Source organism: Canis lupus, chromosome 4, assembly GCF_003254725.2.
Source record: "Canis lupus dingo isolate Sandy chromosome 4, ASM325472v2, whole genome shotgun sequence".
Taxonomy (NCBI): domain Eukaryota; kingdom Metazoa; phylum Chordata; class Mammalia; order Carnivora; family Canidae; genus Canis; species Canis lupus.
This window is the reverse complement of record NC_064246.1, coordinates 26,627,342-26,653,897: the sequence shown is the minus strand read 5'-3', so window position 1 is coordinate 26,653,897 and position 26,556 is coordinate 26,627,342. Positions and strand designations below refer to the sequence as shown.

General features: G+C 42.3%; 1 protein-coding gene across 10 annotated transcripts in view; it reads right to left on the bottom strand.

Moving 5' to 3' along the window:
- LRMDA (leucine rich melanocyte differentiation associated) overlaps positions 1 to 26,556 on the bottom strand; it is a 1,023,935-nt gene that overhangs the window by 358,363 nt on the left and 639,016 nt on the right. The window contains exon 6 of one of the 10 annotated variants that reach the window (XM_049108825.1): positions 2,277 to 2,925. The exons of the other annotated variants lie outside the window; for them this stretch is intronic. Coding sequence (XP_048964782.1) covers positions 2,767 to 2,925 — 159 coding nt within the window. The 3' untranslated portion in view covers positions 2,277 to 2,766. Of the gene's footprint in view, positions 1 to 2,276; positions 2,926 to 26,556 lie in introns of those variants that run through there. 10 annotated transcript variants of the gene reach the window in all.

Sequence of the window (26,556 nt, the reverse complement as noted above, 5' to 3'; positions counted from 1 at the left end):
ACCTTTCTAATTTAATAAGGTCTCATTAATTTGAACAAAACTAATTTGGAAAGCTGGAATAATCAGGCTGGAATGAAACTGAACTTTCAACTATGAAAACAATGTTTACTTAACAAATTAATAGCATGAGACACATCAGGTGGGGAATACTTAACCTATTTACAAGTATGAACTTGACAAACGTATCTACATTTATTTGTTCTATAACAATTAGTATGTTAATTGTAGATGATCCTTAACTCTTCATTAAAAGAGGTCCTCAACCTAGGAGCCCTGCATTAGTCACTGGTCGGCATTACCAGGTATATTTTCAAGTAGTAAAACCATGCTTTGAAAATCATCTTTTAAATAATTCTTTACTGCCAAATGGATGGGTTGGCTTTGATGAGAATAGATCTTAAACCTACACTCGGAATCTATGAAGAAAGTCTTTTGTTTCCTGGAAGATGACCAAAACAGAATCAGAAAATTGATTTGAGTCATCCCACTTTCCAGACAATATCTGAACTAGAAGAGATCTCCATCTCCAAAGAGGTACTGCCCTTCCTCAACACACACATAGATGGATTTTAAGACCTCTGTTTTCCAGGACCAGACGTGGTCTAAGAAAATTGCCAACCTGCTTTTTCATCTCAGTGGCTAACATCAGGATAATGTCTGCACTCATAGTCTGACACGGCAGTCAGGTCTCATTGGGTTTCTTAGGTGTGTCTACTTCTCTGTACTAAGAAAAACTGTCACAACTCTAAAACATGGTCAAAAGAAACAAAAGAGTCAAGTTCCCTGTAAGTATCAAGTTTTAGAAATGCCGATACAGAAATTGAACGGTGTGAGAGGTAAATTTTTTTAAAAGGTGGGAGAGGGTGGGTCAGAGGGGATACATGCTGTTTTTATAGGAACTAGACAAACCACAGCTTTACATACATCAGCACGATTACATATATCACCAACAGGGTTTGTAAAAAAATAAATAAGTTAAATACTAGTAGAGCAATATGCTAAAACAATTTTTTTTACTAAATATGATAGCTGAGATATTAGTATGATAAATGAGATGGGCCTTGTAAGATCATTTGATTCATCATCTAAGGACATCTTTCAGGATTTTTCTTCTTACATTTTCAAACAGCTCTGTTACTGTGGGGCTGGCCAAAAAAAAAAGAAAAAAGAAAAGAAAGAAAGAAAAAAACATTTTTTCCAGTCCTTTTAGCACATGTACACTAGAATGAGTTTAATTGCTCTGAAGTCTAATGTTCTCTTTCATTGAAATGGTTCAAGAAGGAAGACACAGAGCTTTTTTCTAATTTGGCAGCAAAAGGATACAGCATGTTTATCTCTGCTTGCTTTTTGGAGGTGCAGATGAACATACCAAACTAAAGGGCACTGAAAAGACAAGTTTTCATGACATCCACAATAACTCTTTTATATTGCCGACTGGCTATTCTATATGTAGCATTCAGAGGCAAATATAAAAAAAAATGATGTAAAGCCAAAATTATTTCCTTGATAACACTTGTTTTAAACACCTCGCCACTAAATAGCTAAAAGTCTCCAAAGTGAATGCATAAACCATATAAAAGCCACAAGCATACATACATAAATTCTTAAGATTAAAGCAATAACTTCTAGAAAAAGGTGGGAGAAAACACACTACAATAAATCTATTTGTAATGGTATTTGGGCTCTACCAACTGCTTTCATTGGTCTCCAGTGGCTTACATATAAAACAATACATTTGATGTATGATTTCAATTCCTTATGGAAAACTGTTCTATCTACAAGCCGCCTGTCAAAGAGAATGCCAAAAAAACTCTTTCTGCGTCCCAATATGAGGCAGGACTTTAAGATATAACTTAAGGTCACAATCTGTTCTTGCTTGGTCAGGTTTAAGACTATAATTGAGGAATGCCTGACCTGGAGGAGGCAAGGGAAAGGGGGCTGAGGGAGGGGGGTAGGTTTATTTATAATGAAATAGAAATAGGCAAGGTGTCAGAGCTTGAAGTTAAATGGCATTGTTTTGCAGCGAGAGTGGCTCTATAGAATGGGCCCAATGCAAGGAGTGGCTTTCTGGAAGCTGCCTGGAACCTGTCCCCAGCCTCCCAACCCAGGGCATATGGCAGCTGTCAGCTCCAGAAAACCACCCATGGACCCAGGAATCTATTTTCCTCTTATTGAAGGGTGCACTAGGGGGAGAAAAGTTGCTGCAGAATGAAAACAAATGCCATTCTAATTGGTCTGTAAATTGCAGCCCTTCATCATTAGAACACTGCTCTGCATTTCAGCCATCATTTTTTAATCCCAAATTAAAGTTGTCCAGGTTTAAACAGGGAATTAGAAAGTGAAAAATGTCTACAGTTGCAGGAGGGCAATACTACACAACTCCCGTGGGCTATTCTTGAAATTACAATCTTCCCAAAACATTCTCCTAATTTAGTTCTCACCACTCCCCAGTCCTTCCTCCTGCTCCTAACTTTAGAATCACCATCCCCAGGGACACTGGCCAATTTCTCTGATCAAATCTCTTAAAGGGACTCACAACCTCATCGAGAGCCCAGCATACCCCTCCACTCTTCCCCAAGTCCAAGTTTAGCTCCTATTGATACAGGGGCTGAATATGTCTTTCAAAATAGTAGTTTTAAAACAGATGCATTTTGTTGTTTTTGTTGTCATTATGGGCTTCTGTCATTGTTGAGCATATCACTGTGTTCCTTGCCCATGGCATAAACTCTGTTTCACAGAGCAAGGGCCCAGCCACAGTGCATCTCATCATTTCTGCTGACTCCCAGGAGGATGTTTCTTGCTTTTAATCTTCTTCAGGGAAGTAATGCCAACAGTGCTGGAAAATCTCACCAAGTCAATAGCGTTCCATCTGCAAATTCCATCTGCCTTCACTTCTTCCCCGAGGTCCTTTCCTTCTATTCTAACCTGCATGAACAATGGGAAAGCATGGTTTTTCCTCATCTTGGTGAATAAATGGGGGCTATCTCTAAGTAATTCTGCATCAAGTGAGATCAGTTACTCAACATTATTTACAGCCAAGGAAAGGTAAATTAGATGTTGTCTAACATAAAGATATCTTCCATCGTTGAGCTGAGACAGGAATGGCTAATATGAAACAAGCATCCAAGTGTATTATAGTGACACAAAGGGTTTTAGCTTAAGAAACGGCTGGTGTAGGATAAAAATGTCCAAGAAGGTTTTTCACAGGCTTGAGATCTGAACAGGAACTCAAAGGATCAGTAGTAATTAACTCAGAGAAGCAGAGGATGGATTTCCTGAAAGGAGGTCACAGCATAAACAAAGGTGTAGAGACTGGAGTAATTTGGTGTAAGGTGTAAGCTGGCTTCAGAAGACAAAGTGAACAGGGATTTGACTGTGCAGGACATAGGACATCAGTCAGGCATTGTTGAGTGCAGCTCTTTGGTTTTGCTTCCTGGATCTTCTTCAAATTTCATAACCTTGTTTAAAACAAGTGGTATGAGAGAGAGACCACTGTCTCTGGATGGGGGCCTGGCATGCAAGGGCCCTTGGCATAAACCCTAATGGGACTCATCATCTCGAGCTCTTAATATGCCTGGTTCACCTCAGCCTGGTCTGTTATATACCTGCCATATGGTTTCAAAAAATAAAAAATTGACTATATTTGATAATATATATACAAATTCCAAAATATATACAAATATAGAAAATTTAAGGATAAAAATATTCATTACATCTTCCATTTTACATAAATACACATTATCCTTAAACTTTTTATATATCTGTATTTCTTGAACAAGTTGTTTATGAAATACAGCCAATTTTTGCTGCTTTGTTATTTAATAAATATGTAAAAAGTTCACCTGTTTGTGAATAAAAGATTTCTGGAATAGAAAACATAAAAGGTTCTTCCTTACTAACTCAACACTCAGTCATTTGTATGTACTAAACAATAGTCTACTTATGATGGGGAATATCCCTTCTGTATCAGTATTTGAACTGGATAATTTAGACAATATTGAGCCAGTTTTAAAAATTTCCAATATAAGTTTTCCACAGAGGATGTTTTTTCCCCTCAAGTGGCAACATGTCACAAGAAAATAAACATCCAACCCAAGGCACTGATTTCCACAGAAACAAAATTAGCACAAGAATTCTTCTCCCCAAGGTGTCATTCATAAACAGAATATTCCTTATAAATGGCCAAACTCAGAGAGTACATGATACATTATTTTTCAAAGGAACCCATTTTTCTAAGTTTCAGATGCCTCTGGAGTTAATTCATTCACTTTGTGAACTGAAAATTCATCTTTTCCTAGTAAAACTGTTAATTTCATATTTTAAAATGGTTGCTTTTTCCACAAAAGTTCAGAGTTAAAGTCTTATTCATTAATGTAACAAATTATTTAGCAAGTAGTTAATGTGTTCTCACTCTTAGATGAGACATGACATCGTTTCCCCTTAAAGATAGAAATCTAAACCTTACACTCAAGAGGTAAAGCACATAGGATGTGATTTCTTACATTAAAGTCCCTGGGGGGATCCCTGGGTGGTGCAGCGGTTTAGCACCTGCCTTTGGCCCAGGGCGCGATCCTGGAGACCCGGGATCGGATCCCACGTCGGGCTCCCGGCGCATGGAGCCTGCTTCTCCCTCTGCCTGTGTCTCTGCCTCTCTCTCTCTCTCTCTCTTTCTCTCTGTGACTATCATTAAATAAATAAATAAATAAATAAATAAATAAATAAATAAATAAATAAATAAAAATAAATAAAGTCCCTGGGTAGCACTGTCATGGGGTGAATTGTAACCCTCAAAAAAGATATTGAAGTCCTAATGCTCAGTACCTGTGAATATGACCTTATTTGGAAGGAATCTTTGCAGATAATCAATTTAAGATGAAGTCAGTAAGGTGGGCCCTAATTCAAAATATCCTCACAAAAAGGAGGAGATTTGGATACAGAGACAAGGTATCCACTGAAGGAAGACAATGTGAAGACATAGGGAGACGCCATCTTTTAGTTAAGGAGCACCAGTGGGTACCGGAAGCTAGGAAAGAGGAATTAAGCAGGTTCTTCACTGCCCTCAGAAGAAACTGATCCTGCTACACTCTGATATTGGACATTTAGCCTTTAGAATGGTGAAACAATAAATTCCTGCTGTTTAAGTCGCCCAGTTGGTGGCACTTTGTTATAGCAGCCTCATATATTTGAGAAAACGCATACAAATACTTTTCAAAACTTTTAACACCAAGTAGGTAACCATCTACCAAGGTTGAAGCTTTGAGGATTATAAAAATCACACAAAAATGTAAAACCTCAATCATTGTGGTACATGAAGCTACCATTTAAATTTAAAATATAATCCACCTCAAAGGGATCAAGGACATGTTACTCATCTGCTGTTGTCACTCTACAGTTTATGGATCTGTGTCAAGCAGAGTGTGCCTGTCCTTGATTTTAGGATTGTACAGTAATTGCTCTTTAGTTTATAATCCCAGGGTTAGAGGAAGCCTGTGAGGGGCAAAGGCCCCACCAATGAGAGCCATCAGCATGGATGGCCCACCTTCACTGGAACATTTGTGTGCAACATGGGCTTGTCAGTGGCCACTCTTGTCCACTGGGCCAGGAAGGTCCCTCTGTATGTTTAAAACATGCTTGCAAAGGTTTTGTGAAATGCCTGATGTCATGATACTTTTTCTACCTGTCACTGCTAGCTCAACCGGCAACATTTGAGGCATAGCTGGAGGTAACCGTTTACCCAATGATATCAACAAAAATCTATGCAAGGGTTCAAAATTGTGCTTTATGACTTTTAAGAGCCATTGAATTATTCTCCTTGGTATGATGCCTTCAGTCTTCTAATTTTTCTTCCATTCCATCTCATCATTATGTTTAGTCACCTCCTTTCTGATATGATTTTGCCTCTAAATTCTATTCCTTGCTTTTAGAATTCATTCAGAAGCTATGTTCATTTTTCATGCTTCTGTATCATTTAATGATTTATAAGTAGTATATCAAGTTTTATTGGAGGAAAATCTATTCTATTATAAAGTTGAACTTTTCTACCTTAATTTCTTTCTACCCCTAACCAACTACCAAGGAATCTGCTCAGCCTTTCACTCACATTACATAACTAGGCCACTTGACTTGATATTTGTCAGTACTCTCTCTTTCAAAGAAAAAAAAATCAATAAATGGGATGCGTTTAATAGAGAGTGAATTAATAGAGATCAGCCCATAATAGAATTGCTATTTTCAGCAGTTACTGCCTAGAAATGAATGTTAGGTCATCCCCTGGGTTTGTGACTGTAATGGGGTCACTAGGAAAGACAGAAGATGGGTGCAGACGTAGAGACCTTTGTGAGCTGATATTCAGTCCACTTCTTGGCCCGGGTCTGGGTCCTAAGAACAGGGCCACAGGTGACTCACGAGTAAGGAGCCAGTATCACTATCCACCTTTTGTCTCAGTAAAAACATTTGGGCCTCACTTCAGCCTTGGGAACAAGATTTGTGTATAAAACCATGAATTTCACTATTCAGTCCCACCATCATCAGACAAGCCAATTCCCCTAAAGCCAGCTGATCTCTAGACAGCTCCCCCTGACATTCTCTCAGAGACTAGATCCACCAGGCCGTGATTCGTCTCTGTCAGGGATGGTTACAGACCCTGCCTTCTGAGTGGTTGATTAAAGCAAGGGGTTAGCTGATGCCGTGACGACAGTGTTAACTCTCCCCACTCCCTCCCGGGATGGTGCTGTAATTAATAAAGCACACGATGCCCTGACCCCCAGACCCTACTAGAAGGGATGGTACAAGGGTTTTGGCAACACCAGAACCAGACAGCTCAGAGTCAAGAGCTGTGGGCCTTATCACCCCAGCTCATCCCGATAGGCACCCAATCGCTTTCCTGACTTGCCTACCTCACCTCCTATTCTCATCCCCACCCCCCTTTCCCATCCCCAACTGCAGTGCGGGGCTGTCCTATCTTTTGTTCTGGCAGAGATAAGATGTATAAATGATGAGTGGTTGACAAAGTGTACTCCAGTGCCGCAGGCAGCTCATCAATCATTTTCCACATGTCGACAGATAATTGATGCAAACCCTGCAGGCGAAGCTCCATCAGGTGAGAGGAGGGAAGAATTAAATCTGCTGTCAGAAGCCAAGCAGCTGATCTGTATTTAACATTCTTTTTAATTTAGCACTTGTTTGTTTTAAGCTGAGTTTGTGGGTTCCTCTTTGCTCTTTGCACTCAGGAGAGTGGCCTGGGGTTTGCTGACCCCATCACTCCCCCCACCCACCCTACCCTCCCCGGGCCCTGAACGCGTTGGTTTCCTGGGCAAGGCTCCTGGGAAGGAGAACAGACAAGACCACCCAGGACTGCTTAGGGAGGCGCAGGAAAACTTTCTGCCTAAGTGAAGCTTAACATCAAAGGGCCGGCTGTCAGGCGATTATCTGTCAACAGGATCCAGGTTGGCAGGGTGTGCTACCTGCACACAAGGAAGAAACCACTTACTGCTTTCTTTACTTAACGAAAAAAGCAATAAAAATAACCCGACCCCATATTTCCTTTTTGAAATGAGATTGAGTAACACTTCCAGCATAGAGCTAAAGAGGTTTTGGTTTCCTTACTTCCCTTGCTTCAACCAAACCATTCCAAAGTTAAGTCACCCTTAGAAGGTGTTGGTCTGCTGGTGAAATCTGAGAATCTCGATGAACGGTCAAGACTCCATAAGTTTCACACCCCTGCTTGACTCCAACTCATTGTTCTATCACCAACGTTGAATGCTCACACTCCTGTGCTCACCTACATACACATACACACACACCCACAAAATTTTGCCACACTGTAGAAATCTTTGCTTTGGGTTACTAAGGTGTCCTAGTGACTAGGAAATTACCACATGTGCCAACATCACCAATTTTCAAGAGAATAATAATATAATCTGTAAGATCTTGACTCCAAAGTGACCCTGAACATCAACTTGCAGTGCCTTAGGGTCACTTGAACCAATATGATGTTATAAAAAAAAAAAAAAAAGTTCTTCTTGATAGGATGCCAGATAAACCAACTTCTATTGAATTTCATTTTCTACAAGGAAAGGAGTGGACATCTAAGAAGACTCAGTCCCAATTAGGGCAGGCGTCTGTCCCCGCATCTGTCACCCCACCTTCTCAGCCGAAATCAGTCATGTCTCAAAACTGATATTTCCTCTGCCTTGCCTTCCTTCTTCTTGGGCTCGGAGATGACAATCTCTATTTTGGTGAGGTCCAGAAGTATGAACAACAGAGCATGTTATGTTCCAGATTCATGGACTGCCCCCTACTCCTTACTTCAACGTTTGCAAATCTAACCTTGCCCCCCAACCACAAATGAACCTCATAGCTGGGGGCTTATGAAGGAGGAGTAACTGCTGGGACCACACTAAATGCTGCCTTCCAGATTTGTGTCTTGAATTGGACTAGAGATTTAACTAGACTCTACATTTTTTTAAAATGTGGGACACTAAAAATCATCAGCCATATATATATACTCATCACTTAATCTTTCAACAAATGTTCACTAGGTACCCACCACATGCTAGGCACAGTGGCTGAGGCTGAAAGTATAGCTGTTTATGCTGTGCATCCTTGGTAGCTGATGAGTTCACAAAAATACTATGATATGAAGTGTCAAGTGCCCTGTCAACAGACAATTCAAAGAGAATGTGCCTGGCTAATAAACACATTTTTGAAATGTTCAGCCTCACCAGAAATTAGATCAATGCAACATGAAATAAAATGAAAGGGTTTTTTTTTCTTTTTTTAAACTTATCAACATCATTTTAAGTGTGTGTGGGGAAATAATACCCAGGGTAATAGAGAGTATGGAAGAAATTCGCACTGATACACAGACAATTGAGAATAAGCAGATTGATATTGCCTAAAAGACAATTTGGCAAAATGCATCAAGACTTTAAATATTTCTAAGAATTTGTCTTAAAGTTATAATTAGACACATGTATATGATTTAAGCATAAAAATATCCATTGAAGAGATCTTATACCCAATACTGCAAATGATAGATGGTACATCCATGATGGGAGACAGAGGATTACCTCACTTCGGGGGGTGGGGGAGTGGGGTTACATTTGATGGAGAGGAATTAGGGAGATATTCATGGGGGAAAGTAGCTTTACTCTGAGTCTTGAAAATTAATAGGACCGTGGCATGCTGGTTAGGAAGACACTTTGGAAAAGGGGGTGAATGAGGATGAGAAGGGCAGAGAGAGAAGAGCAGAGAGCATTTGTGACAAGTAGGAGTTGTTCAGCTTGGTGGAACCATGATTGTGAGGGGCCAGTGGAAAAGGAGGCTCCCTGCCTCATTAAGCTCCACTAGGTTTTGCAGGATGGTGAATAGGTTCTTTAGGAGGTAAACAGGTACCCTAAGTACCTTTCTGCTACAAGAAAGAGACATGATCAAAGCAGTGCCATGGGAAGTTTACTCCATCTGTATTGGACAAGTTAGGCTAGGCTGGGTAGGGATAGGAGGCAAGGAGACAGGCAAGGTTAGCACAAGTCATACACACTGTCTACCGAGAAACAATACACCCCCAAGTAATACACAAAGGAAAACCTAGTCTGGCTTAGTTTCACTGAACAGCAGCTTCTGACCATAGACTTTTTTTTTTTTTTTTTTTTACAAAGTCAACTTATCGAAACCCAGGCTAACAAATGATCAGTCTCTATTTACAAGTTATCAGAACCTGCTATCAACCCCCAATTAAAATTTCAAGATACAAAGAATTTAAAAATACAGAATTACCCAGTAACAGAGGCGAGGTCCTGCGCTAAGAGCCTGCCCAGATGGATTTGGCTATCAATTGCTTGATGGGCTAGAAATATGTCATCATTTACAAATATTTACGGCTAAAAGTGTTTTGAAAAAAAAGTATCCTCAATGAATCTGAGGAGACATTGGGTGTGAAGCTGACTATTCCTCCTGAACCTTGTGGGTTTTGTGTACTTACTTGTATATAATAGATCTGAGAAATGTCATGAAAAAAATAATAATTTCAGCTTCATAAGTAGCTGGTGCTCAGATACTGGATGATAGCAGTTAATGTTCATCAAGTTCTCACCGTATGTCAGGCACTGTTCAAAGTACAGATACTAACTCTTGTATGCCTAAAAATAATCTTATAAGGTAGGTACAATTATCCCATTTTACATATGATGAAACTGAAATCAGAGAGGGGAAATAATTCACCCAGGAAATTAATGAAGCTAGGAAGTTTAAAAGCTGGGAATTGAATCCAGGTAGTCTGGTAAAGAGGCTCTACCATTAATTTTAGATCATTTCCCACTGCAACACTTCTCACATCACTTGCAGGCACAGCAGTGGATGGATGTGTATGTCTGTGTGTGTGTGTGCGTGTGTGTATAGGCGTGAGTGCTGGGGGAGGAGGAGAAACAGACACTAGATGGTGAGGAGCAGAACTGTGGGGCACACACTGGGAGGACACTCAAAGACATAAGATCAATAAACAAGCCTAGTTTAGCAACAGGACCAGAGGGGAGGAAATAATAGTGGTTCTGGATAGTTCTTAGAACCCACCCTCACCCACCCAAGCACAGTGTGTACACATCCCCCAGGAAGAGAGGGGCACAGCTGAAAACCATATGCCCAAGCAGCCCTGCTGCAAGATCCCTCTAACACAAGGGTCTATTTTAGGAGACAAGTGTTAAGTCTCTAAACCATTTTGCACGAGAGCTACAAATAGTATTCCTCCCACTGGAAATGGGCAACAGCTTGAGTAGAGGTAGGATAGAAAAGTCTGGTGGTAGGCCTGCAAAGCCATGAGTCCTGGCAGGCTGAGGGGTGGGAATTCCAGGATGGAGGGTCAGCAGCAGCAAAGCTGGGAGCTTGAGCAAAATAAAGGGAGGCCAGCCCAGAGATGAATGACAATAATGGAAAGCACACCAGTCCAGACAAGGGTTCATTTGTGAACTGGGTAGCACTGGCACCACTTATGGTGGTTAAGAAGCAGACTGAAATGATATCTGAGAACACCATGATCATCCACAGGGGATACCTGCTTGTGCTAAAGAGAGAGAAAACCATCCATATTTTTAAAATTGTGTTTAAATTATTTATCAATCTCTTACTTGCAACAGAAGGTTTATTTTACTTAGGGTGTATGAGTCTCCTGTTGGACTCCACTGGGTATCCTTCCCAGATAGGAAGATACAGAAGGTGTTCCTCAGAATACAGACAGGAGGTCCTCTGGCCAGCTAGTTCACATTGTATGGAGTGTGTCCTACCCAAGAGTTACAGGTCTTTGATGGGTACCTCCCTGTCAGGCTCCGGAGGAGACCAAGGGAAATCATATCTACAACACAAAGCCCCTGCCTTATATATACTCAGAGCTGTGCTACTAACAGAGCCCATTCCATGGCCACTCTAGAATCTTTGAGTATCTTCGTAGAGGGGTGAACTTCAGGGATGAATGTCAGGGCACTTTTTTTGCACATCAGGGAACATAAACATCAATTGTATCTACGAGTAGAGCCAAAGGAATGGCTTGACTTTGAGCTCATTTGGCACCTGGCCTCTCTCACTGAGCTACTACTTCCCACATATTCTCTGAGTCAAAAGCAAAGTTTGCTTTTCATTTCTGCAAAAGGGAGTGCTCTTTGTTGACAAGAGAACTGCCTGGACTGACATAGGGTCCAGATTCCTGAACCAGCTCACAGCTACTTACAACTTTCTTCTTGACCTGGGGAGCATTAACAGAACTTTACACTCCTGCTCTTCCTTGTCCCAATCCACACAACAACTGCATGCCTTCCATCTGTACTGCCCTGGAGACTCTGGATGCCAGCAGTGTGCTCTTAAGCAGGAACCCAGTGGCAGACTTTGGAACTGTCCCAGGATTTTGGGAACTCTCATTCTCCTCTATACATAACCTCGAAGAAAATGTCTGCTGTTTCGATTACTATCTAGACCCAGAACTTCATGGCAAAGAAAAAGAAAAAAAAAAAAAAAAAAAGGCTGACAAGTTGTTGGAGAATTAATTTATTTTCTTTGCCAGTTCTCTCCTTTCTCCTTCCAACACAACAACCTGACTTCAATTTCATGGGCAAGTATTAGAGCAGGGCTACTTTATATGCTATGCTCTCAGCTTGTAGTTGGTTAGATAGTAAATCAAACAAACAAAAAACCGAGAACCTGAAACCCACAATAGAAAAAGTTGATTGAAATGCTACACCTGTATTTAAGCATTTTATTTTAATTTAAATCACGGGACTCCAACGAATTTGCCAATCTCTTAGTGCATGCTTAGGCCTTTTTTTTTTTTTTTTTGCATAGTTTAATGAAGGGGGGCAGAATTAGTCATCCCAAAATATGCCTGTTTGGCATAAGGATGATTTTACACTATTATTTTTTATTTATCACTGAAGTATAGCTGACATATAATGTTCTATTAGTTTCAGGTATATGCTAAGTGAAGTAAGTCAAAGCAAATACCACATGACTTCACTTACATGTAGAATCTAAAAAACAAAGGAACAAACAAAAAAATCCTGATTTTAAAAATGCAACACACAAGGGAGAAGCTCTAAAAACCAAGAAATGATCCTTTTGTAAGAAACATTTACATTTATAAGGAAACTCTCCATTTGTGAGAGTGTCTCTCTCTGTACCAGAAGAGAATGACTAGATCTCTAGAAACTCTTATTAATACGGAATGTAAGGACTTAAGTCTGTACAACTTTATCCTTGGTTTTCCTGGTAACTTCCCATAACTGGTCTCCTTCCCCCTCCCACTCCAACATCTCTTGTCCTTAGCTGGAGATGGTATTATGGTGGTGGCTTGGGCCTTCAGGGGGGCAGAAGGGGTGGGGTGTTACTCAGTTTTCCTGGGTATCTCCCATGTATTCAGGAGGTACACGTGCTATTAAACTTACTTTTGCTGTTCTATTAATCTGGTTTTTGTTGCTTGTTTTTTCATTTTTTGTTTGTTTGTTTGTTTTGTTTTGTTTTATAACAGGGTATTCTCATCCAAGAACCTAGAAGGTTGTAGGGAAAATTATTTTTCCTCCCCCATATTAGCGTGGACTCTTTTGTACAAACCACCCTCATTACACAGCTTCTGAAATTTCCTGTTTTCTTTAAGGGAGAAATAGAACTTAAAAACTCTTGCAAGGCAATCTGAGTACAGACTCCTAGAATTTTATGGGTTTTTTTTTCTTTCAAGCTTTTATAGCTACCTTGTCCACACTTGATTGTTTTTTTTTTTAAATCAAACCTCGAGTCTCACATCTCAGTTTTCATGAAAAAAAAAAAATCCCCTGCACTCTCATGTTTCATTGATTTTATAACATTTAATTAAACTGCATTATTGTAATATAAACAACTAACATAACTAGATTTGGGAACAGATTCAACTGACTCTTGGTAAATATACAGTTCACCTGGTGAGACCAGAAGTGCCTGGTTGAATGAGGAGAGAGCCTGCCAGCTGTGCATATGTAGGTTGTTGACTCTGCATCAGCCAGTATGTTCCATGCAAGAATGGCAGGTGTTAGTGAGTATACAGGTTGGTGAAATGCAAAGTAGTTAAGTAGAGTGTTTCTACTGTGTGTGTATGTACATGTGCATGTCTACCTGTGTATACACACTCACACATAGTTTTTGAGATAGCATTTAGTTTTAGAGAACAAGATCACACACTTATTAAGATTGTTTAAGCAATAGTGATGACAAAAAATGACCTTATTCCCACTAGCACAAGCCACAATGGTTAAGCAGGTACACACAATCCTGAAAGTCCCCTCAACAAACGCCAGTATTCATAATGGCTGCACAGCAAGCCTCCATTTGGCATTTCCTCTGTGAGCAAACAACGTTGTACCCATGTGGTTGGCTTAATGAGCAAGTAGACTGAAAAGTCAGAATGTGCTTCCCAGGCTCAATTTCAGGGAAACATTTAGCCGGGTATCTGGTCTGAGGAGTACCCTACTTTCTGCACAATCTGCTTAGGGTGGTTTTTGGTTGGCAATGGAAACGGGAAGAATGCTGAGAGCCTTTTGCCCGAGATCATTCTTTTCTTATTTCATGCAGAGAACCTGTCATAACCATAGCTCTCTTGTGGTTTTTCACATGCAACTCCTCATTTCTGCCCATAGCTAAGTGGCTCAAATGAAAACCTGAACTAAAAGTGGCCTCTCCAGCAGGCTGGTCAGCAGTGTATGAGATCCCTTGTGTGAGAACGCCAGGAAGAACAAATGCATCACAAGATGGAAAGACAACAGTATGGGACAAGTAGAGAGAAACAAAGGAGACAAGAACCAGACAGGTTATTGAGAGGAGGGAGCAACATAATGAACAGGGGAGAAACACCTGGCAGGTGGAGGGAGGGAGGACAGACCCACCGCATAAGCACACTCTCTGCTTTGCCATATTTCAATATCCCTCTTGCTACCTAAAAGAGCCTACTAGCAGTTCCATAACTCCCACAGCCATGGAGCACTGAACAAAGAAATGTTTTTACGAAGGAAATAAAGAGGTTGATGCACACAGAAATGTTTATGGATTATCAGCAATTGTGAGTAAAAACAAAAAAAGCCAAGAGTGCTGAGAATGACATTCGATCTAAAGTGTGGGAGGAAGGGAGAATGTACATGCTCCTGGATCAATGGTGAACGAAAAAGCCAGCTCCATCATCAGCATCTTCAATGTCCCCGAGGTCAAACAAGCCATACAGCTGGCTTCTTTCATGGTGCTCCATCTCAGGGACAATTCATAAATTTGTTAGGAGATCCTTTTTCTCTGTCAATTTGCACAAGTGGAGTTTGAATGTCAAAGCCCAATGGGAATTCTTAGCTCTCCTCTGTTGCACATCATTACATTCCATGGCTGTCTGAGGACATATAGGAGGGGGAGGTTATTCCTCAGTGTAGGGCCTTTATTACTCTCCCCCTCTTTCCTGAAGCCCTTAAGGAAGAAAGTAGGACACATGACCAGGAGTTTGAGTCTGCCAGGGAATAAATTACCCATACAAGCAGGACACATGAAACATGCTAAGTGGTATTCTGTGAGTGGACAGAGAGGTCTTCTTCACAGAAACACAGTCTGGCACTGATCCACCTTGGGTGGCTTGCTTGAAGTTCTGACCATCAGTTGGATGTGAGCATGATCACCAGAAACCAAGACTACCAGCCATCTCTTCCCTAAGCAAGAGAGCTGTCCCTGTGGGGAACCTTCCCAACCCCACCCCGCACCTTGACTTACTTTGGTTTTCTGCCTTGACAGATGGCAGGTGTTTTTCCTCTTGGTACCCACTCAGTCATCAGTGCAAGCTTAATATTCTTTGTTAAAGAATCTCTCATCACTTCAGTTGTGATACATGAGTAAAGATACTCAAAATCTATTTAGTAAGTATAACTTCCAAATATGCATACTTTAGACAGAGCAAGGGGTCCTCATAAACATTTCACCAGCACTTAGGTGAACAGGAGGTAACTTTATTACAAAATGTTGTGGTTTGTAAAGAGAGGGGCCTCTGAAGATGAAAATTCTCCCAACCATCTCCACACAACCCACAGCCCAAAACAGGAAGATACTCGCCTAATGTTCCCTCTACCTACTTACTTCAACTCCCCTGCAAAAATGTTAACAGAAAAAGTGGAAGCTGTTTGCTATTTCTATTATAAATCAGCTGAAATGAATAACATCAGTTAAGGGTTTGCAGAGGAGGGGAAATAAGACAAATACTATCTTATTTGCCTTCTTCAAAGGTCTAAAGAAAAAAGAAAGATAATTTGAATCAGAAAAGAAAAATCCAGATACTAGTCCCTTTGAGTTCCAGCTTCTTAACACCCTGATTTAAAAGATACTTCCAAAAAGACGTCCTTAGCTAACTAGAAATATTACGAGTAACAATGATTAATGCCACTAATTTTTCCACTGAAAAGAGGGCCCCAGATTCCTGCTTTTACGATGAAAATGATGGGGGCTAGGAAGCTCCCAGCTGCTATGACCTACCTACAGAGTGATTATCCACTGATAACCCGGTGAGATTATTTAAGTAGGCTAACAGAGCACAGGAAGTTCACTTTCCAAATGGTGAAACCAAGGCCCCAAAATTGAGTGCTTCTCAAAGTTATGGGGAGCCATCAATTTCCGAAAAGAAACTACCTAGGCCTGCTGGTGTTGAGGAAATTGGCCCAACCTCCATTTACTCTGTGGCCAAAAGGGCTGGATCAGGACTCCCACGGGGGCCTAAGTCCCAAGGGTTTGGCCTGGTATAATTACTATTGAGTTTCTCGCCAACAAGACTAGAATTCTCTTTATCAAGGGCAAATAGCTTGCCCGAGGCATTTTGATAAGAACTTACCAAAATATAGCATTAGCTGTCTTCCCGACACATTACTCCACTGTTTGTTCAATAGCGGTGACATTTAAACGGCCGTAAGTGTAGAGCAGAGAGAGCCAGCCTGAGAAAAGGTGTGAGTTTCTGTGTGCTGGCAGCATCGATTTCAGCCATGATACACTTGGCAAAGACTGCTAGCAAAACACTGAGGCAGAGAGTGTCAAGGCAAAGGAGGTGGGGTTCATTGTCTTGCTACCTCCGCAAGTGATTCTGGGTCATCCTGGGAAACAGAAATCAGGGGAAGACAACAAAATCTCAATTCCTTTCACCTGGGTCACCACACTGTGAATAGATTTGCACCTTCAAGGGATTTGGGGAGTACTTGATACTTAGTAGTGAGGATAAGAAGAGAAAATAATAGATGAGGAGTGCCATGTTTGGGTCCAGAGACCATGGGGGAGCTGGCACTGGAAAGGGAAAGCAAGGAGGAAATCAAAGAGAAAAGCAAGAATTAAAGGAAGATTAAGATGATGTGGTGTGTGTGTGTGGGGGGAGAAACAAGCTAAAAGATTCTCATCTCTTTGGTAGTCAGTAATAATAATCATGATAGTAATAATAATATAGAGAAGGCTCATCTCTCATTCACCCCATCCATCCATCTATCCATCCATCCAACCAGTTGTTAATTCTGCAAATATTTGCTGGATCCCCTAGCACGACAGTTTCAGGTGCACAAGAAGATGGCAACGCGTCCTCAAGAAACCTATAATCATGGAGGTGACAACTAATTAGACCATGAGACAAGACCAAGAGGCATTGCCACTCACAAACCAGAATCCTGTACCTTCAGAGAAGCTGGCTCTACCCTAACCTTCCTGATTCTAAAACTCTTATAGGTATAAAACACACTGAAAGAATATTACTAACAATAATAACAGCAAACAATATCAACGATTAACACCTAGACCACACATCAGACATGTCTTTCTAAGTGCTTGCATGAATTGACTCATTGACCCTCTTAGTAACGTAAATATCATTATTATCTCTAAAGGCATAGAACCAGGAGAACTTAAGCCCAGACAGTGAGGACCCCATGTCAGACCTCAGACCTATCCATTGCTATACTACGCTGCTTCCACCAGGAGACAGCCTGAAGCATGAAGAGTCACAATGAAGAGAGCTAGGTGGCTTGAAGGGACTGCCTGCCAAATGGCATGAGTAAAAAGCATTTTTCTGGAATCCACTATAAGCACAGAGTAAAGCACCCAGATCTAGGCATTCTTCAGATCTGTCCTATGTGATTCAGGGGACATAAAACAGGTAGGGCCTTCATCCGTGACTTGGAGGAACTTGCTGTTGAGGAGAAAAGACTAGCCTCTGTGACTCCTGAAGAGGAAAAAGGTCTGTAAGCACAGAAGCAGCTCCGTAACCTTGGGATGAAGGTGTACTCCATGCGGCTCAGAGTAGAATCCAGAAAGGCAGGTCTGGCAAAAAGCCTTAGAGTTCATGTTCAGCTCTGCCCCTCATTTTGCAGGTGAGCAAGAGGATGAACAGCTTCAGGAGGAGGAAGCCAACCTTACAATATATGAAAGATTTTGTTTGTTTGTTTGTTTGCTAAAACAAATCAAGGACAAGAATAATAATGGCAGCTAACATTCCTAGAGCACTTACCCTGGGCAGGCTATATTCAAAGCATTTCCATGTATTAACTCATTTAATCTCTGAGCCAGGGAGAGTTATTTCATGGATGAGGAAACCCAAAAAAAGAAAGTTAAGTCATTTCCCTAACATCACAAAGTATTAAGTAGCAGGGACCAAATTTTTACCCATACCCTTTGCTTCTAGGAGCCTAAAAGACTCCATAGACAGGTGGAAAGAGGAAGACACCTAGAGGTGCCCCTGGCTGCTGATGCCAGCTGAGCTTGGGCCCAGCCCAAACAGGAGACAATCTGCCACAGCAGGTGGTGCAGCATCAGATTCTGAGATGTGAGATGATCGGGTTTCCCTGGGCCCCCCTGGGACCGTGCTCCTGGTCATGCACACTCCCTTGGAGATACCAAAATAGAAAATGCATTTGCTATTCTCTCTGTTTGAAATTCTCATTCCCTTGACCAAATAATTGCATGTTCCTGCTGTCAAATGTCACCTTCTCAGAAAGACCACCTTTGATTACCTTACATGAAACAACAGTACTTCCCTGTATCCCCAACCCTGTTACCCTGCTTGACTTATATTTATTTATCTGATTACTTATCCTCTGTCTCTCCTGCCATTCCCACCTCAGAAGATAAGCTCCTTGAGCAGGAACCCAGTGTCTATGCACAATGCCTGGCACATAACAGGTCTCAATAAATATTTGTGGAATGAAGAGCCATAGAATCCTTGATGGGAATCACGGTGGGATTCAGAGCAGCAAAGAGGAGAGGAATCATTTGCTCCCTTTCAGCAGTTCCTAAAATAATGTAAAGGACACTGATTCCCATCCTTAGGGAGATTGCAGTCTGAAAGAAAGATATAGACTCCTTCCAGAGAAGAGCTGAATCTAATGGTGGAGACATGGTGCCCATTTTAGGGGAATTAACATAATGGAGAAGTAGCAATAATGACTCCTCACAGTGACTGGGAGAGGAGGGGAGAGAAGAGGAGAGGAGAGGAGAGGAGAGGAGAGGAGAGGAGAGGAGAGGAGAAGAGAGGAGAAGAGAGGAGAAGAGAGGAGAAGAGAGGAGAAGAGAGGAGAAGAGAGGAGAAGAGAGAAGAGAGGAGAAGAGAGGAGAAGAGGAAGAAAGAAAAGAAAGAAAAGAAAAGAAAAGAAAAGAAAAGAAAAGAAAAGAAAAGAAAAAAGAAAAAAAAGAGAACAGAACTGGCATGAAAGGATGAAGTAAGCAGAGAAGGTTCTGTTCATTTCATGACAACCCAGCCAGGTTTTGAGAGAGTGGAAATATGAGGCCAGGATACAATACCCGTGGAGAAACAAAGGCAGGGCGATGTCCCCATCTAACCTGCATCAAACAGATTCCAGGCAAGTGTGTTTTGACTGGTTTCTGGCCTCAAACTTTTGGAAGCCCAATTCCCCCTCCTCCTTAAATATCTGATTCAACTTCTTAAAATGGCACCTCAAGCCCACTTAGGGATTCTGGTAAGACTGAACAACTCCCTCTGCCAGCTAATTGCCTCATTAACTAGAGCACCTCATTAATCTTACCATTATCCAGGCTAATTAGAGGATGCTCTCCCTCTCTCCTTCTTTCCACTCATCTCTGTTCTCTCCTTGGTCTCTTTTTCTTCTTTCCCCCCCTTGCAGATAAGACTCTCTCAAGACAATAAGTCATTTACTTGAGCTGGCAAACTGAGATACTATGTGTGCGCGAGGTGAAGATCATATACTAGAATCTCGCCACCAACTAATAGCTAAGATAAAGGAAGAGCAATCATGCAAACAATGGATTATATTTTTATTTACCTACCAAGGCCCATAGTTAATTTCTCCCTCTTCACCTAAACGTATTGGTCTTGACTCAAGTCTTTGGAATGTGGGAGTTCCAAATAATCCTGATCTATACCGACCTACCAGGAACAGCATCTCCTGTTTGGTCTTTTTATTGCAGATAAGCATTTCCTCTGCTATCATCCCCTTCAAAATATTTTCCCTTGCACTGGCAAGGTGCTATTTTTGTTTTACGGTTTTTATTCTTATTAGCCACCTCACATTATCCCTGAAACGAGGTAGAGCATAAGAATTACAACTCAACATACACATTCAGACATGTCACTCATGCACAAATAGAGGCAAGAGGCGGGGGGAGAAAAAGAGGTTCAGAACTAAAGACAGGGCAGCCCAGGTGGCTCAGCAGTTTAGTGCCACCTTCAGCCCAGGATCTGATCCTGGAGACCTGGGATCAAGTCCCATATCAGGCTCCCTGCATGGAGCCTGCTTCTCCCTCTGCCTGTGTCTCTGCCTCTCTCTCTCTCTCTCTCTCTCTCTCTCTCTCTCTCTCTCTCTCTCGGTGTCTCTCATGAATAAATAAATAAAATCTTAAAAAAAAAAAAAGAACTAAAGACAGTCCAAGACAAGAAAAGCAGCTAATGTAATTGAGTCCATGGGGGCCACCATAATGAGGATGGATAGAAAAGACTGGGATTCCAGTATCTGGGAAGACAGAAGCCGAAAGGATACAACTGACACTGATAAAGAAAGGTGGACCAGTGAAGGTCCTGTTCACCCAACACCAGAACCTGGAAGCTGCCCTTCAGACCTGCAGCAATTCACTCTCAAAAGAGTCAACTGAAAAACCTCTTTGTCCTAATAGGTAGTTCATGATTAAAATATAAATAGACTTAAATAAATGGAGATGAATATACATGTGCCAAAAGCAAGATGGATTATTATAATAAACAAGGATGTGCATTTGGGAGAAAGCCCAGAACCCCTGGAATGAACCCAATCACAAGGTTCCAGAGTGCTGCTTTCCTGGAGGTCCTTAGGGAAAATACGGATTCATGAGGGGGAAATATCAAGCCTCTGGACTTGAAAGTGGCTGTGATGGAAGGAGGAGCGGGGACATACGTCACCCGGAAAGTGAGAACAAGAGCTCCCTTCTGAGATTTGCAACCCCCATTAGTATCTGCATGGCCAATTCAGAGGAGAGAATTGCATGGTAGCGGAAAGGGAAGAAAATCCAGTTTCCACCTTTTTCCCCTGTCTCCGTATGCCTTGGAAGCTTGACATACTGTATGAACCAAAAAATAATAATAATAACACCAGCCCTTCGAGTCTCAGGGAGAGATTTCTAGTCATTTTCCAGGATCCCTCTTCATTTTTATCTTATTCCATATGCTTTGCTACCCGCAGACCCTAGCCTCAGCAGCAAAAGCAATCTATGCTGCCCTGCCATTTAAGTGTGAGGAGCCCCAGCTCTACTGAAGCTTGTCATCTTGCCTATTAGCTTGATGTCTTTATTCACAGACCATCTGTACCACCAAGAGATACAGAGGCAGCTAATGTCAATATGAACAAATGCCTCCTCTTTTACAAGAAATGTCAAACACAGGACAGGCTAAGAATGACCCCAGGAATACCAACAGATGTTCACTACAAGCCTCTCAAAAATCAATCCTTTCTACAGGGACTAATTAAGATGAAATAAGGAGCAAAAGTAAAGAAATTTGTGTCATATTATCAGGAACTTCATCCTTACTTTCCAAGCTCATTATGGGCAGATTGGCCTGTGCCCTTTGAAAAAATGCTAAAAGAGGGGCTGCAGCTACCAGGGCACCAGGGAGGCCTTTATTGGCCTCCAGTTCCAAACTGCAAAAAGAAAATCACTTAAAAAAAAAAAAAAAGAAAAGAAAAAGAAAAAAAGAAAAGTGTTACTTACACAAGCTTATTTTTTTGGTCTGGTTTCTTTAAATGATCACACACTGAAAGAATCCATTTTCAGAAAGCTTCCAAAAAATAAATAACGGGATGGAGAAGATACCATTGTGATCTTCTTTCACCTAAAAGAGGATAAGAATGTCTGGAATCCTGGGCTTGGAAGTCTCGAATATGGGGCCATAGAATGGTCACCTGCTGCAAGGTCAGCGAATATCTCCTATACTATACGTCGGTACTATTTTCATATGTTTTCACCCTTCATGAATGGGTTGAGTCTTGTACATGCATTAGCCTCAAATGAACATAGGCTGGCACTTCCTGAATTTTAAACACAGGTTGCCCCGCTTTTAAGTAAAGAAGTATCTGTCATCCAGAATACTTGCTATTCTTCGGTAAATTATTTGTTACACATCCTGGTTGGGTAATAAAATGAGCACACTACCTCCTAACATAGTGGTCCTCAAACATTTCTCTGCCAAAACACACAGTAGATGATTTTACGGAGCCCAACTCACCCCGAGGGGATCACAGAAGGTGAGATGCCATTCCCTCTGAAGTAATCAACCACACCCCTTTCTCTCTGCTCAGGAAACTATAGAAGAGGGCAAAGTTGAATCTGCTCTCATTTACACGACGGTACATCATTCACAAACTTTACTACTTTGTCATCAGTACACATTTGCTTGTGGCCTCTCTCATAAAAATGATTCCCAAGCTTTACCACTGAGTCATGGCGAGACCCCAAAATATATTTGAGGTCAACCAATAGCAAGGCCTAGAGCCACCTCTACGACGCCATGGATCCCCTAAAGTCTCTACCATAAAGCAATGCACACAGAGGGAATGGGTCAAGATCTTGAAAAAAATGGGTTCTCTTTGTAGGTTATGAGAGGCCCAATTTTTGGCAGATCAACGTATACAGCAACAAGAGAAAAGCATGATGATTTACTGACATAAAAAGAATACTGATTCACTCTACACTAAAAGACATCACCCCTCCACCACCAACACCAAACCACAACAGAATTTCTGTCAATACACTGGATGCTACATTAAAGACTAGGCATCATTTCATGCCATGTCTTCTAGTTTTCCCACTTTATCAGTTCATAGAAGGGTTTGGTCTTGGATGATTCCCTTTGATTGTGAAAGTAACTCAATCTTCTTTATGACTGCCTGAAAGACCACAAGGCCCAATCTTCAAATGACTACTCCTGGATCTCCAGGTCACTCTGATTTTTCCGGTAAAACCATCAGATGCTAGGGTGAAATATGTGGTATGAATCATATATCAGAACTCTACAGCTACTGAGCATTTATATATCTATACCTGCCTTCCCACAACTGGCATGGTGAAATCTTAGCCCAGGGAGAAGTTGCCTCTAGGAGGGTTTTCCTAATAAGCCACTTGTTCCATAATTCTGCCCTGGGACTCTGGTAACTCCAGGAAGGTTTGAACTTCAGACTCACATGGAGTGGATCTCCTGTAGGGTTTTTCTAACAATAGGAAGAGCTGTTTGAGGATAACCCACATTAAAAAAAGCCACATCATGAACCACTTTGGGGAGACTGAAGCATTAACATGACTTGGTTGGGTCTCTCATCCAACCACTCTCTTGCTGACATAATCAAGTAAAATCCAATACAATCTCCATCCTTCCTCTTCCCTCCTTCATGATCATGACACTGAACGTGGTTGTGCTATGAAGTCTGTGACTCCTTTGAGACCATCTCTGACTGTTAAGTTTTCATGGACTAAACTACACTGAAAGGTGATCTATTCCCTACGTAGCAAAGATTCCCAGTTTGTAAAGTCCTGTGCTGGAGATCAAGCAGGTGCAGGAAGCTGGTTTCTCCCCATTGCTAACCAATTGCTAACCCAGTTACTATTATTCCTGTGACAAGAGCAAGAGTTATCAGATTGATGTGTACAGCAAAGAGGGAATCTGGGAGAGCCCCAGAAAATGGTTAAAGATGAAAGTTCTAGCAGACCCCATGACAGCCCTGGAATGACTCTCCAATATGGATCATGAGTGGAGAGAATATCAAAAGTATAAGGAGAGAAGCGTGACTTGCCATATGAACCTCAACAAAATCCAGTTTTTTAGTCAAAACAGTCACTATCATGAATCTCATCAATCAAAATGGTTGCCTCGAGAACCCAGCGTTTCTCTCAGAGAAGACATCTGAGCAGACTGCTTGTCCCACCTTGGTCAAGGTGGGAACCTTTGACCTTGAGGTCACCATGCCCCTGGGAAGGGAAGGTGGGGACTATGATCAGGGAAGTAAAAACCAAAGTCTTGCTGGGAAACTCACATTTAATAATAATTTCAAAAAGCCTCAACAGATTCACCAAGGGTCTGTCACATGAAACCGGAAATAAGAAGCCCGGGGTCCTAGTCTTGACCTCTACCGGGCAAGTTCTTTACCCTCTCTGAGCCTCTGTCTCCTCACCTGTAATCTAGGTGACCTGAATTAAAGATTTCCCCAGTTCACTCCAGCTCTAAAAAGCTATAATTCTACGAATCCCTTCTAACCCTCCACATTATCTTTTCTAAGTAAAACATTCAAGATGGTTTATAGATATTGGCCCCAGAAAGCAGTAACTTGAAATAACAGCTCTACCTGTTTGAGTCGCACTTAATCCCCCCAGCACAGTGAGGGCTTGTTCTAGTGCATCTGAAGGAACATGCATGCTCCCACAGGCGCACATGTGGGCATCCCACGTCAATGCCCTCGGGGCCCAGGGGGGGCCGGCCCATCCCGGCCCATAAACCACCAGCGATAACCCACCATGTCACACTGTGCTTTCTGCACATCCAAGCTGGCAGCACTTGCTGCATCCAGGACCCGGGAAACATCTGCAGTTTTGTGATCCTCCCTCGTCTCCATTCCCGTGATGCTCTCTGAGCCTGCTCGGATCAGAAAAAGGTCGCAGGCTCCATCTGGCCGCCCTGCCCCCCTCCATTCTCTCCCTCACCACTCCAGTCCCCCCTAAGGAGTTCCTGCCCATTTTGTCACTTCCACCTGTTCTGACAGGTTCCCCTGCCTGACCCCAAGATAGCCCTTGGGGACATTAATCATATAACAGCCGGAGCTGTGAAAGAAACAAGGGTTTGGCTGGATACTGTTACCGTCTCTGTCACCTACTAATCATGTCCTATGACACGGAGGGGCTTAATCAGATGGTCTGCTCTCTCATTAATCATCCTGGGCTCACTCAAACTTCACAGAGAGATTAAAGTTTAGCTCTGCTGGCTGCCGGCGCCTCCTCCCGCCTCACCCCCATCTAAAGCAGTTGCACCGGGGGTAGGGCTCAGGTTCCTCTTGCTTTGCCAACTGGCAGGGCAGCCCGGGGTGTCGAATGCCTACCAGCACCACAACATGCAGGAGAAAGAGGACAATCCCTCGCTTCCCTTCTTCCCTCCCCTCTGTGCCCCGCAATCCTCAGATACATTCAGAGACATGGAGCCCCAACACCCCTGTAACGAGAAGGCTGGCAATCGCAGACCCATGCCTGCACCCAAGAGTCGAAGGCCATCCGTATCTTTGAACCTCAAAGAACTTTAATAAAGGAGAACTTTCCTGTGCTTAATCAATAGCAGGAAAACCAAAATCTTGTTGTTGTTGTTTGGTCAAAAAATTGTTCATTAAAACGGGTACACATACCCCACTGGTTGGAGGGTGGCTCCACCACCAAGGACGGCACCCACCCTCTGGGGAGGCCAGGCCGAGGACCAGCCTCCCCTGCCACTCTCTTGAAATTACACCTTGGCTCGAGTCAAAAATAGCCTGGATCCTTTACGAATTCTTTCCAGACCAAAATAAAAATTACCGAGAGGACCCTCCGAAAATACCCGTCCGTGAGAGTCAGAACACATCTTAGCTCCACTGATGCACTCCTCTCCTATTCGCAGTTGTCTGAGCTTCAAAGGGGAAAAAGCAAGTCCCAGCAAAGGGCCTCTCTCCCAGTATTGGTTTTGTACTTGCTCCGGGTGCTGTTGACTTTTGCAGCGCTGTATGATTATGGGAAACAAGGATAATATTTGCCCTCAGAGCCAGGAAAGAACAAATATTTTATCAACATCTAAATCATCTCTCATCTGGCAGGGGAGGGGAGCGGAATGCTCAGCTGCACACACGGAAGCTGATGAGGGCGAGAGAGGGGCTTCTGGGGGAACCGTCTACCTGTGCAGACTTGACCTTCCAATCCTGAGGATCGTCTCCGTCTCGAAGAGATCTCTCCGTGACAATCCCAAACGCCCCGTGTCCCCGGGTTCCCCCGCCAGAACCCCTCACCCCAGAGTAAGTGCCAAAGTGCCACCGTGCTGGCCGGTTCCGTCTCCAAATGTGGAAGCCGGGCCTGGGCCTTGGAGAGGTGGGGTGTTTCTGGGTATGTATTTTGGGGGGCCTGAGGACTTGCCCTGTTGTTATGTTTGTTTCTATTCACTGATCCTCCACCACTAGCCTAGAAATGACAGTAGGTGGAAACACTATCTTTCATTACACAAAGTATAAATAGTGTAATCTATCAGCGCCGTCAATCACAATGATTGATTACAGGCTGTCATAGAGAAGAGTGACATATTAGAAAAGTTTTGTTAACAATGCCTATTGCTAGTCAGCCTGCCACAGAGGCTGGTGATTAATGTGTTGTCAGCCTGTAATCCCACACCCTTGGCTAATGAGGCAGGAATTTATCATCTTTACAGAGTGGCAGATGTCAGGGAGAAAGGAATCCAAGTGCTGGAAACAATATACTTTTTCTTACTAGGCCTGACAAGTCTGACAGGCCGAAAAAAACCACAAAGCAGCTTTGTATAAGCACCAACTTAAAACGAGGAACTTT